Genomic DNA, 17,892 nt, shown 5'->3' on the forward strand with positions numbered 1-17,892 from the left:
TAAAACTTTCTATTAAACTAGAGATCATCATGCGCATGTGAACACAACACATGTGGAGAAAGCTGTGATCGGTGCTGCCCTGGATTTAATCAGAAGCCTTGGCGAGCTGGGACTTTTCTTGTGAAGCATGAGTGTGAAGGTAACTGAAAGATTATGTCCCGTGCTATTTACAACGTTTGTCAAAAATAATCTGCATAGACATATCCAGGTTTAGCCCTATAAACTGCCTTAATGGAAGACGGTCCAGCAACTATATGTCATCTGTTTCAATCACCCTAGAGAAGGAGCAAGGTGTAAATGACAAAAATGAACAGCAAAAATTATAAATATCACTTCTGATAGGGTACTCTGATAGTATAAATTTAAAAATCCTTTGCAATTACCTGGAGCTCTCTGGGTATACTCTTCTCTTTAAAAATGTATGACACTATGGGCGATTACAGACCGGCACGTTGGGCCGACTTAAAGATGGCTCTGAAATTGACCCCAAAATTCCTTCCACACACAAACATCTGCCACCTGTCCCTGTCCCAAACTCACCCCATCCTCTGGCCTCCACAGGCCAGTTTCAAAAGCTACCACTTCTGAAGTGGTAGCAAATTTATGAGCCAAAAGCCAGTTGCCCCGTCGGCATCTGGAAGCAGCAAGGTGGATGCGAGATGACTTGACTGTGTGAAAGATGCTGCTTACAGAATAAAGTCACATGTGAATAAAGTCTTACAGAATAAAGTCTTCTAGCTTTAGAAAATAAATTGAAATCTTTTATTGTTAAGGAATTCTATACTTTGATAGGAAAAGCAGAATAGGCATTCTGTCTGTCTATCAACACAAGAATGGAGAGAAATTGCAGAAAGCACATTTTGCCCTCATACCAGTTAGAGAGAGAAGCATGAGGAGGAGTTAGTAGGAAGGAAGGAACCACTAACAGTAGCAAAGCAGATGAAGGGATGCAGGAAATAATTTTTTCTAGCCTAATTGGCTCTTCTGCCTCCTTTGAAGCACTGGTGTGCTCTGTGCATGGGAACATTGCACTGCCCTCCACTTTCAACACTATTAAATCCCTTTAATTTCAGTGGGAGAGACTTAAGCATGCTAACAGTTATTGCTATGAAATCAGTGGCACTTTTTGAATGCAGAACCTTGGCTGGATTGTGTCCTTTATGGCTTATTTGAATTTTTGTGCTTACATATCAAAGTGTCCTAATAAATGTGACTCTGGTCAATAGTTGTCAGCACTTATTTAGTTTATGCATTGATTGTAGGGTTGCCAGCTCTTAACTGGCTCCCGGCAGGGGATGTCCCTCATGTGCACAAAGCACATACGGCATGGTGATATAACTTGGAAGTGACAACATGGCGACAGGGACACTCTAGCATTTGGGTTAAAAACTCTGTGGTGCCATAGAGTTTTTACCCAAATGCCAGAGTATCCCCCACATGACATGCCTTGTGTGATTACATCACTTCCAAGTGATATCATCACGGTGGGCACATTGGATGTCAACAGGGCTCTTCAGGTGTGGGGATCCCCCTGCTGGCCAGCTCCATGCCAGCAGGTTGGGGGCTTCCAAACTGGGAAACCTTCGCCCCCAGTGGGAGGCAGGAACCCTTTTGCCACTGAATGGCAAAGGAGTCACACAGCAGTCAGTCCTTAGTTACACTCCCTAGCTGGTGGGTTGGGGTGTGTGGAATTCATTGGGTGGCAGGCAGGCCGCTTGATGCAGGATCAATTTCCATGTTGCACTAGTGTTCCTGCATTGTATTCAGTAAAGTTGTGGCCTTTTAAATTCTCCAAGCACTTGTTGTCTGGTTGTTTTATTCTGTGCCTTTTTCCCCTGTTATATTGCTGGGCCCACAATGGTCTTATATTATTGTACATTGTTTCATTTGTTTGTGCACTATAAAAACATATATTTGAGCTGATTTTAAAACAGCAGATTTAAGTTATATGCAGACTAGTCACACTAGCTTCTGGGTGGTGGCAGAAGCAGTGGATCCTTCATTGACTTCTCCTGCCCCTGAGCAACTGGCAGTTGAATCAGAGGACTTCCTGGCAGGAGGCTGTAAACAAGATCCCTGCAGGTTCTCAGTCTCTGACCAGTTGCTGGGATCAGGCTAGTTTTCTTGTTTCCATGATATTCTCTTTATAACAGAAGGAGTATAACCTTTCTTTGGCCTTTGAGTCTAAACTTCATCCATGCAATCATAAAGCAAAGTACAATAACTGAGAAAGGGATTGAAATTGGCTCTAAAGCACCCAGATGCTACAGTGTCTAATTTGTGTGCCTATGACTCACAGGCGTTAATTAACTGTAAAAGAGGGACTCTGTTTTCAGTCTTTCTGAAATTTGGTAGGAATGGTTCTTTGTATAGAGATTCTCATCCATGATGAATAGAAATCAAAACTGTCACAGCCAGAAATGTATTTTGCCTTTAATCATGTATAAAACTGAACATTTTCTCCTGCCTGTCTGTGATTAGACAGGCATGAGGCTTTTGGAGAAAACCACAACTCTTGAAAATGTCCTCCAAATTGAATGGAAAGGGGAAAAAAGTTTTAGTGAGAAATACATCCCCTTTGAAATTTATGCTAACACAGAATAGGATTAGTTCATTAGATTTTGATTCCCATTCAGTTTTGCTTCAAAACGAATGAAATCAAGTGGGAATTTGGGCAACCGGGTGGGCAGGGATTCATTTTGAAATGAATGCACACTCTTACAGTATTTGTGAGTTACTTGTTACTGATTTTAGGAGCAGGAAAAGCCCTTTGCATGGCAGGCACTTAGCTTATTTGCAAAAGTGTCAGAATGTTTAAAGAAATAATTAATATTCCAGTTAAATATTGTTTCTATATATTTAGAAACTGTAATGTTTGGAAACTACATTGTTATTTTTCCCAGCATGCAATTGTCATGGGAAGGCTGAAGAATGCTACTATGATCAGACTGTGGCAGACAAAAAGCAGAGTCTGAATATCCATGGGGAATACATTGGAGGTGGAGTGTGCATTAACTGCACACAAAACACTGCAGGCATCAATTGTGAAACTTGCATTGATGGATACTTCAGGCCCAAAGAGGTAAAGTATGTTCCACTGTCTATAATCCAAATTATCAGTTCAAGGAGAGGAGCTAGACTGCTAAGTAGAAAACACACAGTCTTGATTGCCACTTTATTATTTTAATTCTGACAGCCTACTCGTTTCTTTTCGCAGTGGGAAATCTGTAAAGCTGAGCTTTATAAGAATATGAAACTAAATTGTGTTGATATGAAAGAATGCTCTAGAGAGTCATGGCCTCCAGTTAATATTTCATCTTGAATTGACGAAGGCTGTAATTCTGTAAACACTACTTTGGAATCAGTAGGGGCCAGTGTTCCCTCTAAGCTGAGTTAGCATGAGCTAGCTCACAGATTTTTAGCCTCCAGCTCACACATTTTTGTCTTAGCTCAGGAAAAATGGCCTCAGAGCAAACCAATTTATGCAGTAGCTTACAACTTTTATGCAGTAGCTCACAAAGTAGAATTTTTGCTCACAAGACTCTGCAGCTTAGAGGGAACATTGGTAGGGGCATGTTGTGTCTCACAGCAGTGCAGCATCACTGTAATTGACAATGGGTAGAGAGCTGGGGGAAGGTTGTGGAGTATGATAAGCTTTTATAGATAATGTAGGCAATACTGGAGTTTCCTGGTTTTGTTAAGTTGTGCTATCAGCAGATTTACTTTGGAATCTGATTTCTTTTTCTTTTGCACACACAGGTTCTGCCTCATGACCGTAACCCATGCCAACAGTGTCATTGTGATTCCATTGGCTGTTTAAATGGCACTTGTGTGAAGGATGAGAAAGAGGCTACAGGAGGTCTGATTCTTGATTAGTTCATCATGTTGAACATTATATGCCACACTGTTAAACACTGAAGAGTAGTAACCTCTTTTCACAGTACCAGTCCTTTCAGAAATACCAACTCACAGGAGACCTTTGTAAATCTGCTTGCATGTGTTCTTGAAGAATGCTCCCTTGAAAACCTGTGCTATTTTTTTTTGCCCTGTCATGGTTCTTTTTCAGTTCTCTATGTTGTAACATTTGTATTTGGGGGTAGAATCTTCCCTATGGGCTTCTGTTTTTATTATTTCCATTTTCCCTTTCCTCTTATGTTTGAAAACTCATTGTTAAAGGATCTGTTAAAAATACACAAAAGTAGTCCTCCAACCATTTTCCCTAGTGTGGACTCCTAATTCTGTGCTTAAAAACCAGCAGCACATTTGAAACATGCATTTGCATCCTTGTAAAGGATTTTTACACCTCTTGCCAACAGCAAGAAGCTTTCCCTTATGGAGACAGTGATTTAAAACTGCAAATCCTTAGTATATCTCCTCTTTTCTTCTCCATATCTGTCTGCAATTGAAAATCAGAAAAAAGTCTTCCAGAAGATGTTACATTTATCTATTTATTAACTAAGCAGAGTTACAAACATAAGAGTTGATCAACCATAGTCACTTTGTTGAAATGTGCACACTATTTTAGACTTTATTTTCATTTAATGTAAAATTACAAAAATTGACATTTCCCAGTAAATACACATATAAATACATACAAGTTCATTTAAGAGAGGAAAATAAAAACATTGACGTTTGCAAATCAATGCAACAGGCTATTATCATATAACCAAACTTCTAATACTCAACAGGACAAAACTATAAACTGTAGTACTAGTTCAGGCTAAATATTTAAAATTCTTTCCCCTTTATTATTGTTACTATGCATATTAGGGGTTTTTTATTTTGGCTATTTACTTCATATGTTGGGGTGATCCTGCCCATATTTACAATGATGAGCAAGGTATAAAATCCTCTTCCAACTTAAGTGGCTCTTTCTGCAGCAGAAGAAGGAAGGAAGTATCTTTGAAGGAAGGTTAGAGCCACACAATTGTCTGCCTTTCTTATTAAAACTCAAGATGTATTATAGAGTTATAAACAATGCATTAAAGACAAGAATATATATGTGTGTGTAAAATTAAATTTAAATTTAATTTAATTTGCAATTTATACCCTGCCCTATCCCACAAAGCGAGCTCAGGGCAGCTTACAACATTAAAACATTACAATAACAATAAATAAGGCATCAAGTAAACATATCAAAACATATCAATAAATAAGGCATCAAGTAAACATATCAATAAATGTAATACATACAAATTAAATCAAAAAGACTGTAACTCAAATGATTGGCACAGCCTAAGACCACAGTTCAAACAGTTGATACAGCTTCAGCTTAGTTGATAGTGTTTTGACCAAGTATCTCCAACCACATTGGTGCTGGGGGAGGCAGGGATTTCAGGGGGTGCCTGTTAGATCAATTAAAAGCTTGGTGGAAGAGCTCTGTCCTACAGGCCCTGCGAAACTTAGATAAGTCCTGCAGGGCCCTGATCTCCAGTGGGAGCTCATTCCACCAGGTAGGGGCCTGAACTGAAAAGGCCCTGGCCCTCATTGAGGCTAATCAGGCGTCATTAGATTAGATTAGATTAGATTAGATTAGATTAGATTAGATAGATAAATTTTTATTGTCATTGTTCTCAAAAAAGGAAAATGAGAGCAACGAAATGAGGTGCTCTTCCACAAACATACCAACACATCAACACTAAAGAAAAAAACATATACATAAACCATTTAAATACATCTAAAACAAATAACCATTCATAACCCTACATTTAGCCTACATCTAAAACAAATAACCATCCATAGCCCTGCATTTAGCCTAACCACAGCATTTGAATAGAAGCTGCCCTTAAATCTATTTGTCTTAGCCTTCAACACTCTATATCGTCTGCCCGATGGTAAGATCTCAAATAGCAAGTGGCCCGGATGTGAAGGGTCCTTTAAGATCATTTGTATCTTCCTTTTACATCCCATATTATACAGATCCACCAATGAGGGAGAGAGCATCCACAAATCTTCTGTGCTCTTACCATCACTCTTTGGAGCACCCTTCTCTCTGCTTCCGTGCAGCTCCCAAACCACAAGCAGAGGCAATAAGATATAATGCTCTCAATGGAACTACGATAAAAGGCAACCAGCAGACTCCCTGACAGTTTTTGTGATCTTAAGAGTCTTAAATAGTATAGTCGTTACTGGGCTTTTTTTCTCTAGAGCTGAAGTATTTGCCCCCCATGTTAGATCCTGTTTCATAGTAATTCCCAAAAACTTCCATTCTGTCACCTGTTCTACCATAACACCATCAATAAACAATGGCTGAAAATCCAGACTACTCTTCCTGTAATCCACTATGATTTCCTTCGTCTTATTTACATTAAAAATAAGATTATTTACTTTACTCCAAAGGGACAGCTGATGAACTTCCCTCCTATACGCAGACTCATCATTCTCAGAGATGAGCCCCACTAACGTTGTATCATCTACATACTTAATGATTTTGTTACTCAGACTACTAGAAACACAATCAGACGTATAAATAGTGAAAAGAAGTGGACTCAAGACACATCCCTGAGGAGTGCCAGTGTTTAAGATCTTCACAGAAGAAGTATATCTGTCCATTTTAACCCTTTGTGAGTGACCTGATAAAAAGTTCAAAATCCACTCACATATAGAGTCCGACAGCTTCAAATCCTTAAGCTTAAACAACAATCTATGGGGTGATATTGTATTAAAAGCGGAGCTAAAATCCACAAACAACATTCTAGCATACATCCCCTTTTTATCCAAATGAGATAAAGCAGTATAAAGGACAGTATTAACAGCATCCTCAGTAGATCTGTTTTTCCTGTAAGCAAACTGATGTTCATCAAAAGTAGCAGGCAGGCAGGAAATAATATATTTTCGAACTAATTGCTCAAAACACTTCATTATCACAGAAGTCAAGGCCACTGGCCTATAGTCATTTAAAACCTTTGCTGGCGTCCTCTTTGGTATTGGGACAATAAGAGAAGCCTTCAAACAAGTGGGAACAATAGATTGTGACAAAGAATGATTAAAGATCTCAGTCCACACCCCAGCTAACTGCCCTGCACATTCCTTTACTACACAACCAGGGATATTATCAGGACCTGCAGCCTTTCTAGAATTTACTGCTTGCATTATGCGCCTAACATCGTGCTCCCTCACAACGAAAGGAGCACCTTGCTCGGTCCCCAGCGGTGATGTTACTAATAATTCCGCTTCCTTTCTATCCACTTCGAACCGGGCATAGAAAGTGTTTAACTCCTCTGCCAGTTCCTGCTTTCCATTCATACTAGCCTTAGGACCATCCCTTAGGACCAGGGATTGTAAGAAGATGTTGTGTGAATGATCTCAAAGCCCGGGGGGGGGGGAGGTGGGCCTCATGGGGAGAGACAGTCCCAAAGATATGTAGGTCCCAGGTCATAAAGGGCCTTAAAGGTAAGGATCAGGACCTTGAAATGGATCCAATACTTGATAGGAAGCCAGTGCAGTTCGCACAGCACCGGATGCATTTGCACCCATATAGTCCTCAATGCTAGTAACCAGGCTACTGTGTTCTGCACTTGCTGGAGTTTCCGGAGCAGAGTCAAGGGCAGCCTCATGTAGAGAGAGTTACTATATCTTGTTAATGTAATGAAAAATCTCAATTACTGCCTTGGCTCTAAGTAAGCATTGATCACTAATTAAAAATATTTTCTTTCAGTCCTTCATGAAGGCCATCTAATGGGAGGGAGTTTATCAACTTATTTGGAATAGATGTTGGCAACTTAAGAAGCTGTGTTTTAATCTTCCCCTCATCTGGGGAACCTGCATTTTTGGAAATTTGAAATAGAGATCTGTTCTCTTTCTCCTTGGCTCTCAGTTGCCCAAAAGATAAATATGTTGCTCGTGACTAGAGGGTCTGCAACAGAGTCTGAAAAGCCGTCTATTTGCAACTGTTCGGATACTTTATAGCTGGGGGGAGGGGAGAGATGAGTCAGGATCAGAAATATTTCTGTTCCTTTTCCTCATTCTGCTTTTTATTTTCTTCATTCTTTCCCTTAGGCAGTGAAAATCAAGAGTTGTTTTAGTTAGTGAAATCCTCCTAATTAGCAGTTCAGGTGGCTTTTCTCTGGACAAAGGCCTAGTCTCACCTTGCATAAAATCAACAAAACAACTCCCACCAGCTGGCGAACACTCAGCACAAGTCCAGTAAATATCAGTTAGGAGAGAGCAAAATAACAGCACAGAGGAGTATCCACCATATTCGATCAACCTGCCTGGGCTCAACTGTATGATATATCAAATAAACAAAACAACATAAAGAGGAAAGAAAGGAATTTGCTTGAAATTTTCACAGTCAAGTAAAGTATTTTTATTCTGGTCTACCTGATATATTCATCAACCAAAGAAATCTTGGCTAACAGAAAACAGCCACAAAAATCACAATGATTAGGTAAGCATGTGTAGCAAGATAAAAGTAAAGTATGCTTACCTAGTCATTGTGATTTTTGTGGCTGTTTTCTGTTAGCCAAGACATAGATGTCCAAGTCAAGGTTTGTGATAGACATCTTTAAATTGTCATATAAACATTCATCTGTAAGTGTTGACCTACACTTGGATTTCAGTTTTCATCTTGGGAAAAGTTTGTTCACAGTTGTATGTGGTGCCAAAGACTTGAACATGTCTGCAGCAAATTTCTTTGGTTGATAAATATATCAAGTAGACCAGAATAAAAATCTAAGTCTGTTTTCTTTGTAAATGTCTCTGAGATGATCACTGGCTTGCAAATCAAGTGGTTTCATCTGAAAAAAGGTTACTTGCATCTTCTGATGCCACTTCAAATGGATTCTGAAACATTCTTATTTCCTTTTCATGCTTATGGCAATCAGTGAATCTGTTCTGTAATTCCATATGCAATAGGTTCAGTGCTTTGATGTGTTTTTCAACACTGAATTGTAAATTCCTGTCCTTCTCAAATTTTAATCCATAAAAGCATGAAAAGTTTGAAAAGTTACCTTCACTAATTTTCTTCACAAAAATGTTTGGTTTTGCTTCTAAAGCTTCCAGTTCAGAATTCATGTCACACAAAAGCTTTCTTTTTCCCTGCAGCCTTAGATTCAATATGTTCAGATGCTCTGTGATATCAGTTAAGAAGCCGAATCAAAAATCCATCCAGGGTCAGAAAGTACTTCTTGGCCTTTTCCTTTCTTTTTGAGAAAGACTTCAGCTTCATTATGAAGACTGAAAAAAGTCCTCTGCTAAGTCACCTGACTTCTTCATGGTGCAATACATATCCATATTCTGCATCTGTCTCTTGAGTGAAAATTTTGAAACTGATGATGAATAAGGCCATGATGCCTGATGTAATTAATGCTGGATACACCAATACACATCACACTTTTCCACTGAACAATCTTACTACACAAGGCTTGCTGATGGATAATACAGTGAAATTGCATAAGAAGTACCATTTAATTCCTATATCTCTTAAATGATTCTTGTAACTACACCAGTTTTACTTCCCACATCTCTTGCAACATCAGTTGTGATGTTTTTTTCAATTTATACCAACTCTCAGACCAAGATCTTCTACTTACACACCTTTTCTGCCGTTGTAGTGCTTTTCAAACTCTGCAGTGCACAGTACTCTCCTGTAATTCTGAAGTTGGAATCTATTACTCTGATAAAAATTAGTAGTTGAGCAGTGTCTATAATGTTGCTGCTCTCATCTAATGCCAAAGGGGTGGGGGGATCATAACTTTTTTCATGGTTTTTTTAAAAAAAGGATGGTACAGAAAGAAAAAAAAAGTGGAAGATAACTTGTTTTGACAATCAGTGACATATGTAGCTCTTCTAGTTTTTCAATATGCCTGGTGATTGTAGATGCAAATACACTGAACTGACACAACTAACAAAAGATACCTTACCAGGGCACATTTTTTCCATTACTTTAACAAATTCACCATCAGTCTACTACTGAGATGGTGAGTCAGTGGTAGAGCATCTACTTGGGAAGCAGAAGGTCCCAAGTTCAATCCCTGGCATCTCCAAAAAAGGGTCCAGGCAAATAGGTGTGAAAAACCTCAGCTTGAGACCCTGGAGAGCTGCTGCCAGTCTGAGAAGACAATACTGACTTTGATGGACCAAGGGTCTGATTCAGTAGAAGGCAGCTTCATATGTACTCTCACCAATACATTTAGCAACATGATAGCTGGCCCTCACAGTAGAAAAGTTCTCCTCAATATGCTTTCTAAAATTATTTTGCTTCAAAAACATTGACTTTTAAGAGACTTTGTCTTATTCACTTGAACCTCTCCTTGATATGTTGAGTAGTTCTTGTGACAGGATTCAAAGTGGCTTTTAACATTGTACTCCCTTAATGCTGAAACAGTTTCAAGACACATCAAGCAAACTGCTTTATCCTTGTTTAAAACAAAGTACTCAGTAGTCCATTTGTCATTAAAGACGTGGTGCTCATCTGCTATTTTTTGTGTCTTTGAAACAGTATTGTCTTTTGCAGACATCTTCTTACAGAATTTTTTTAGCGGAGCAGCAGTTGCAAAGTTTCAATATAATCTGTGAATTAGAAAAATATTGTAAGTATTTCAGGAGCTTAACTCTTCCGTGTCCCATCAAACCCACTTTACTCTAGTTGCTTTAGCTGGGATTTTATTTTGACCATAGCAAAGAAGAGAAGAGACTTCTGCCCCCCTATCCAATACATTTCTCAGGAGTATTGGGCCATATGCACAGGTGAGGAATAATTTTTTTAAAAAATGGATTATGAATTTGACCTACAATATGGCAGAGCTGCAGTCCTAAGTACATTGAATACAATGAGATTTGTTTCTTAATAAACACATTTTCTTGAGGTTTAAATCTACACATGTTAATACTTTAAAAATTGGAAGCCTTCCAAAAAAAAGAGCACGTAGAGTAAAAGAGTGAATTAAAAGGCAACCTCCTACCTCTCATTAAGTTGGCTTCAAATTATATGCAGGATGCACATACAGATTACTGCCTGTCAGCCAAGTCTCAATCATGAGAAGCAAAATGGCAGTTTGTGGGGAAGGAACTTGGCTAGAGGTAGATTTGGGAAAGGGAATCCCATAAGCTTCCCTGCTAAGAGAGTACTCCTTCCCTCTCTACCCAAGGGGCCAATCACAGGCTCCTGCAGTCATAGATGCATGACAAGATTCCTAGCTGGAGTGGGTAGGGGAGGAGAGGCAGTAGCAAGCAAGGCAAAAAAATCAGAGCAACCAACTTTTGTTGAGAAAGGTGAAATGCTTTTGCCTGCAGAGGCAACCTCACCAGTAACCTCAGAAGCTATTTGAGGGAGCTTTGATGCATGGAGCCTCTAGAAATGTTCAGTATGCAAAAAAGTTTCTATCCTTTTTTTGGCAAATAATACCAGCCCTTTTACTGTCCCTCTCCCCCCTTTTTTTCTTTTTGCAAAAGCAGGCTAGGCTGCTTTATCTTCCTTATACACATATGTAGCATTCAGCATGGTAATGCATGGATATGGGGAATGAAAAAGCTGAGTGGTATGAGTATCTGAGCATTGTTGGCTAGCAAATCACTCAGAATAGCTAAAATGCTAGTGTGGAGGATAAGACCAAGAGGAGTCTGACAGAAGCACAAAGAGCAGAGAAAACAATGTTGTTATTGTGTTTTTGCAAGAAAGGGACAGGAAGGCTGATAACATACAGAAAGAAGAGTGCCCCGGTGCTTCTGGACGGTGCCGGAAGAAGGGGCAGGTCTTGGACGGCCAGGGAGCGTGTGGAATGCTCACGCATCCTGCTCGCGGCTCCCCAGGCACTTGTAAGGTGCTCTCCCGGCTTCCAGATGGCCGGCCGCTGCCTCAGTGTCGCTCCAGCAAAAAGGGACCACTTTCCAAGTGGTTCCTTTTTGAGGCAGCTGGAGCATCTCTTAGGATGGGGTAAGTGCGGGACAGGGGTGGCCAGCAGACGTTGCTGTGTGGCCAGTTTTTTTGGGGTCAACTTCAGAGGTGTCTCTGAGTCGTCCCAAAGTGCTGGTCTGTAATCAGCCAAAGAATGACAGTAGGTGGTGCATCTTGTGGCAGAAATAATAGTGTGGATCTGAGGGAAAATGCCTTGGGGGTGATAGCAAACAAGCAGGTTGGAGGAAACAGCTCAGAAAGAGCTGCACAGAAAGAGCTCAGTAGCCACATATGGTCCATGGGCCACAGGCTGGGAACTTGTGAACTAAGTTGTCTCAGAGGGACTTGTCATGAGAGGTGGTCCTGTAGATAAGTAAGTCCTAGGCCATGATCAGCTTTGAAATGAACCAGGAAAATAATCAAAACCAATGGAGTGACTACAGAATTGGTGTAATGTGCATAATTGACCTGAATCTCAATAGTAAACACGCTGTGATATTTTGTGCCATCTGTACCTTCCAGTATGCCTTCAGGGACAGACCATATATTGAATCTCAAGGTTATAGTGGAATGGATTCATGTAGCCAGATCAGCAGAATCTAAGTAAAGATTCAGCCTCTGGACTAAGTGAAGATGGAAGAACGCATGTTTTACAGCTGAATTAACTTTATTCTCCAGCAGTATAACCCACTGGTCCTTAACCAAGTCGTCAGGGGTCAAAGTGAACAGCATCAAAAGTGGGAAGCACTGCACCCTCCCAAGACTTCAGCCTTCCTCACATCAGTTTTCCCTATCTGCTTTGTCAAAATTCAATTTCAGCTTGTTCATCTGTAACCATTTAGCCAGAAGCCAGGTGCTGGCTCAGGGCAGCCTCAGCAGCATCAGGGAATCTCAGTACAGAATTGTATGTTATCAGCATATTGATGACACCCAATTCCAAAACTAGAGATCAAAAAGCATGGAAGCCAAATGAATGACCCTCGGAGTCCTCTTCTGTAAATGTGTTTCCTATTGAAACCAAAAATGGGGGGAAATGATTGTATTAATATGTTTCATTGACATCACAAAGTATTCAAATCATTTTAAAAAAAGAAAAAAGAAAACCTGGAATCGCTATGGATCTCCCACTATGGATCTCCCCCTTAAAATTGCCTGCTCCAGGTTGGGAAATCCCTGGAGATTTAGGGGTGGAGTCTTGGGGGGATGAGGTTTGGGGAGGGAAGCAACCTTAGTTTGCTACAGTGCCACAGAGTCCACCTTGCAAAGCAGCCATTGTCTTTAATTGAACTGATCTATTTCACCTGGAGAGCAGTTGTAATTCCAGGTGATCTTCAGCCCCCACCTGGAGGCTGGCAACGCTACTTCCTCTGGAGGAAATGGCTGCTTTGGAGGATGAAGTCTGTGGCATTATATCTTCTGAGGTTCCTCTCCACCATCCTCATGCTCCACTCCTCAAATATCTCCTAGCTTGAAGCTGGCAACCCCATGTACTTCCCATGCAACAGCCAACATACATTTATCTGCCTCTCTAAGCTTTCCCTGCTCTCGTGCCCTGGCAACCTAGAAAAACTGGCTCAGTTGTGTAGCGTCAGCCACTGAGCCAGGCCCACTTGCATGGTAGGGTATACTCAAGGATTTGTTGGGAAGTACCTCACTTTCCCTTATATCCCCCTCCCCACACTATTTCCTCTTTCCCTCGCCTTGACAACCCCCCTGTCCTTTTCCCTCTCCATGTCCCATTCTCTCCTTCTCAGCTTTTCACCAGCCTACCTTTTATCTGCCTCACATCTTCAATTATATTTTATTATTTATTTACTTCATTTATGCCTCACCTTTCTCCACAGTGGGGATCAAAGCCGTTTACATTATGATTCTCTCCTTTTTATCTGCACAACAACCCTGTGAGGCAGGTTAGGTTGAAAGTATGTGACAAGTGCATCATCACCCAGTGAGCATTCACAAGATAATGATTCAACTTGGGACTCCAAGACCCTACTCTGGAAGTCTGATAACTGTTGCACCATGTTAGCTTTCATAGGGTAGCCTCTGTTGAAGAGTAGCAAGCAGCTATCCCTAATTACATTGTGCAAATATGGTGGCATCAAGTCACCTAATAGTTGCTGCCAGGCCTAAAGTTGCAAACCTCCAGGTGAGACCTGGAGAGCTCTCAAAATTGCAACTGATCTCCAGACAACAGAGATCTGTCTCCTGGAGACAGTGGCTGCTTTGGTGGGTGGACTCTATAGCATTATATCTGATTGAGGCCCCTCTCTTCCCCAAATCCTGTCCTCCCCAGATTCCACCTCAAAATCTTCAGGAATTCCCTAGCCTGGAGCTGACAATCTAGCCAACACTGGCCCTAATGAGTCCTTCCTCAAAGGCCAAAGAAGCCTTGGAAAAGGCCTGCCCCATCCCTTTGCCTTTTACTCATAGAAACCCAGCCTGGAATGCTGTATTGCCTAGCAACAGCCACTGAAGGAATCTGTGAAAACAAAAGGTTCTCCTTTTAAAAACCTACCAATGTTTGCTTTTTTTAAAAATTAGATTTTCGTGCAAAGGTGGGGCACTTTACAATTTGTAGGAAGATCTATCTTGCCCATTCACAACTAAAGTCACTGGATTTAAAACACCTCAGATTTGGCTGACGATGCTATTAGTATATAGATGATAATCCCTGACTTTCAGCATGAAAGATGTAGTATAAAATAACCATTCTCAAATGTTCTGTTCTTGATCAAGGTGATTAAATGGGTCGTGGCTGAACAATTTCAACAATTTCTGGATGAAGCAGATTGTTTGGATCCTTTCCAATCTGGTTTCAGACCTGCTTATGGGAATCAAACAGTTTTGGCTTGTTCTGGTAGATCATCTGCACCAGGAGTTGGACAGAGGGAATGTGACTTTTGTTGATTCTCCGAAGCTCTTGATACCGTCAATCATGATATCTTTTTGGACAGCCTTTGCAGGCTGGGATTAGAATGCACTGTTCTCTGGTGGTTCTTGGAGTATAGGTTTCAGAAGGTGGTGTGGCGGGGAACTGCTTGTCAGCTCCTTGGCCTTTGTCCTGTGAGTATCACAAGATTCCGTCTTGTCATCTGTGCTCTTCCAACATCTACATGAAACCACTGGGTGAAGTCATCTGAAGGTTTGTGTTGGGTTGTTACCAGCATGCAGATTATACTTAGCTCTATCTTGTGTTTTGGCCAACCCCAGGGAGGCTATAGAAACCCTGAACTGGGGCCTAGAAGTGTTTTTAAAGTAGATGCAGGTTAATAAACTGAAGCTAAAGCTTGACAAGATGGTAGCGCTACTGGTGAGTGGAAGGTCTGACACAGGACTTAAAATTTCACTGTTTTTAATTGTTTTTTTATGTTTGTGTGTGTGTATTTGAGCTTTGTTTTAATAGTTCAATTATTAGTTTAATAGTTTAATTGCATGTTTTTGTTGGGTTTCAGTGGCTTTTAAGACATATTTTTATGTCTGTTTTTAAACTGTTTGTTGTCGGTGGCCCTGGTGAGGACAGAATTGAGCCTCCGGCAGCCCGCCGCATGGTGGCGTGGCTGCCGGGGAGTTTTTGCCCCCCCCCCGGAGGGAGAGTGGACGTTTCGGCACACTCTTGGCGTGTCTTGAAGGGGCGGGGCTTCCACGCTTGTTAGGAAGCCTCCGCTCCGTGTCAGCTCAGTCCTCTCCAGGTGCTTGGCCCTCCCGCCCGCCCTGTTTGTTATGTAGGCAATTGCTGGTCGCCTCTTCTGTGGAGGGGCCGGGTAGGAATTTTTTACTCCCTGGCTATTTGGCTGGTGACTGGGGGGAGTTTTTTGCCTACCCTGCATAGCATATCAGTGGATTGAGGAATTGGCCTCGGGTTGGTGCCTTTGGATAGATTGGTCACTTTTTATGGCAGGTTTTATGGGGTTTATGGCACCATGTGGCCTGGGGAGGACCAGTTAGCCTCCCCCTTTTGGGGAGTTAGGGGTCTGGCAGGATCAACCTTTGGGTGTGGCCCGAGGTGTGTGAACGCAGACTGTCCTGGAGACTCTATTGGATGGGTGCCTTTCGCTGAGACTCGCGTCTGGTGTCTGGGCCCTCCGGTACGAGCCTCCCTGCTGGGCCTGCCTGACGGGAGCTGTGACACAGGCAGGGGAGCGGTCTGAGGAGACCCCTGGCCCTGACCTGGCCGCAGTTTGGTTGCCCTTGCCGTTGCTGTGTTATTTAATAAAATGGCCCATAGTTTTACCAATCTAATTGTGTCCGCCTCTTTATTCCGACTTGGGGGGGGGCAAAGGTGGGCTATGCATTTTATAAATAAATTAATAATGTAAATAAGGACTGAACATGTGTAATACTGTTTTTGGCCTCAGCTACACATTTTTACAAGCAAGTACTACAGAATAGTTTTTAAAATAAGTAACATGCATTTTAAAATGCATGTTAGGGATATGGATGTATGAGAATGACTTCTGGATGTGTTCTCATGAATGAAAGGAGTTTCCTCAGAAACGACTCTGAAAGTGCAATTGTAAGAGCATGTTCCTACAAGTAAGCCCCACTGAATAGTCCTCAGGAGGATTCTGATTAGATCTTCTTAAGATTGCTTTATAAGACACCTACCAAATCAAATAATGTGAGGCAAGCATCTGAGAAGTAGGATTGATTGCTCCTGCTATTCAGGGCAATGTGTTTCTTTTATTTTCCTTAATGAAACTCATTCTAATAAAGAGTGAGAACTCCAAACTTAGCACCTGTAATTAAAACATGTTCACTTGCTTTCTGAACCTTTTGGGGAGGAAATTATTCCTGCCCAGTTGCGAAGGTAGAGAAGGTTCTGTGTATCCAGCTTATTAATGAGCCACTCTGACAATCTGCTTCCGTGAAGTCAAGAAAAATGTGTTTCAGTCCTCATAGCATATATCTCCCCCCGCCCCCGCCCCAAGAAAGCCAATTTCCTTCAATCTTTGTAAGCTAGAAAAAGGATGGTGCTTATTTGAAGGAAGAACTGAAAAACGCATTTATTTTTCCAGTGGGTTTTCTCTATATATTTGCAAATCAGTATGAATGCACATTTGGTATATTGAAATAGACTTTGTAGGTGCTGGTTGTTTGCTTGAGGGAAAAAAATGTTTACTTGGAGTAAAATGAAAACCTGCTTCTGTGAGGTATATGTCTACCCAAGCAAGAATAAAATTACTCTAATCCTTGAATAGAATGGGGAAGAAGATGATAATGAGCGATTTCCTCCAAATTTAAAGCATACAAATGGTGTCTTTCCTGCACTCTGCAGCAAAGGTTTATGGGAGGCAGCTGTAATGTAAAAGATTTATTAAATGGTCATATTCTTTCTAAGTCACAGTTGCCTGTTACAGAATTGTTAGGAGAGCACATTAACATGTTTATTGCATTGCATGTTTACAAAAAGATTTAAAGGCATAAACTGACCAGGAATTGACTTTTCAAATAAAAATATATAGATCTCACTCACACTTCCCATGATACATGAATTGAACTTGAAGTTGGCTATTCCAGTTTTCATTGCTCCCAATATGCCTATATCCAAAACTCACTGAAAATATTGTTTATCTGACATACATCGTTTTCTTTTCTCTTCACTCATGCCATCAGCAATACACAGTCCTGGATGTAAAAATTCCTTCCTGAAGCACTTTCATAAGTACATGTGTCTCAAGGAGGCAGTTTCTTGATGGCTCAGTATTCATATGTGAAAACAACCACAAGTGCTATATTTCAACTGACCAAGTTTCTCAAGAATGCTGACTCTCTGGTCTTACACTCCCTGCACCACTGCCATGTTCTAAGTTCTCCATCCTTTCTTATCCATCAAATACAGTTCTGTGTGATATCACTTTTGTATTCCATGCCACCAATTAGTCACTCTGTTTACATGGATAAATAAATACATAAGTTTAATAGAAATTAGAACAAACTGAGGCTGAGGGATGATATCCTAAGCAAGCTTCCTAATCAGTCCATGGGGGAGTAGATCTGAATCCAGCAATTCCATGACAGTGTTGATGTGTGCACTCAGGCATGTGTATGTGTGT

At 41.0% G+C, this 17,892-nt stretch overlaps 1 protein-coding gene across 8 annotated transcripts in view; it reads left to right on the forward strand.

Annotated features, from left to right (window-relative positions):
- Positions 1 to 17,892, forward strand: part of LAMA2 (laminin subunit alpha 2) — a 900,941-nt gene that overhangs the window by 349,522 nt on the left and 533,527 nt on the right. For all 8 annotated transcript variants that reach the window (XM_060239150.1, XM_060239173.1, XM_060239164.1 and 5 more), the window contains exons 7-9: positions 22 to 139; positions 2,904 to 3,082; positions 3,760 to 3,859. In XM_060239150.1, the coding sequence (XP_060095133.1) occupies positions 22 to 139; positions 2,904 to 3,082; positions 3,760 to 3,859 (397 nt within the window). The remainder of the gene's footprint in view (positions 1 to 21; positions 140 to 2,903; positions 3,083 to 3,759; positions 3,860 to 17,892) is intronic.

This window comes from Heteronotia binoei, chromosome 1, assembly GCF_032191835.1.
Source record: "Heteronotia binoei isolate CCM8104 ecotype False Entrance Well chromosome 1, APGP_CSIRO_Hbin_v1, whole genome shotgun sequence".
Classification (NCBI taxonomy): domain Eukaryota; kingdom Metazoa; phylum Chordata; class Lepidosauria; order Squamata; family Gekkonidae; genus Heteronotia; species Heteronotia binoei.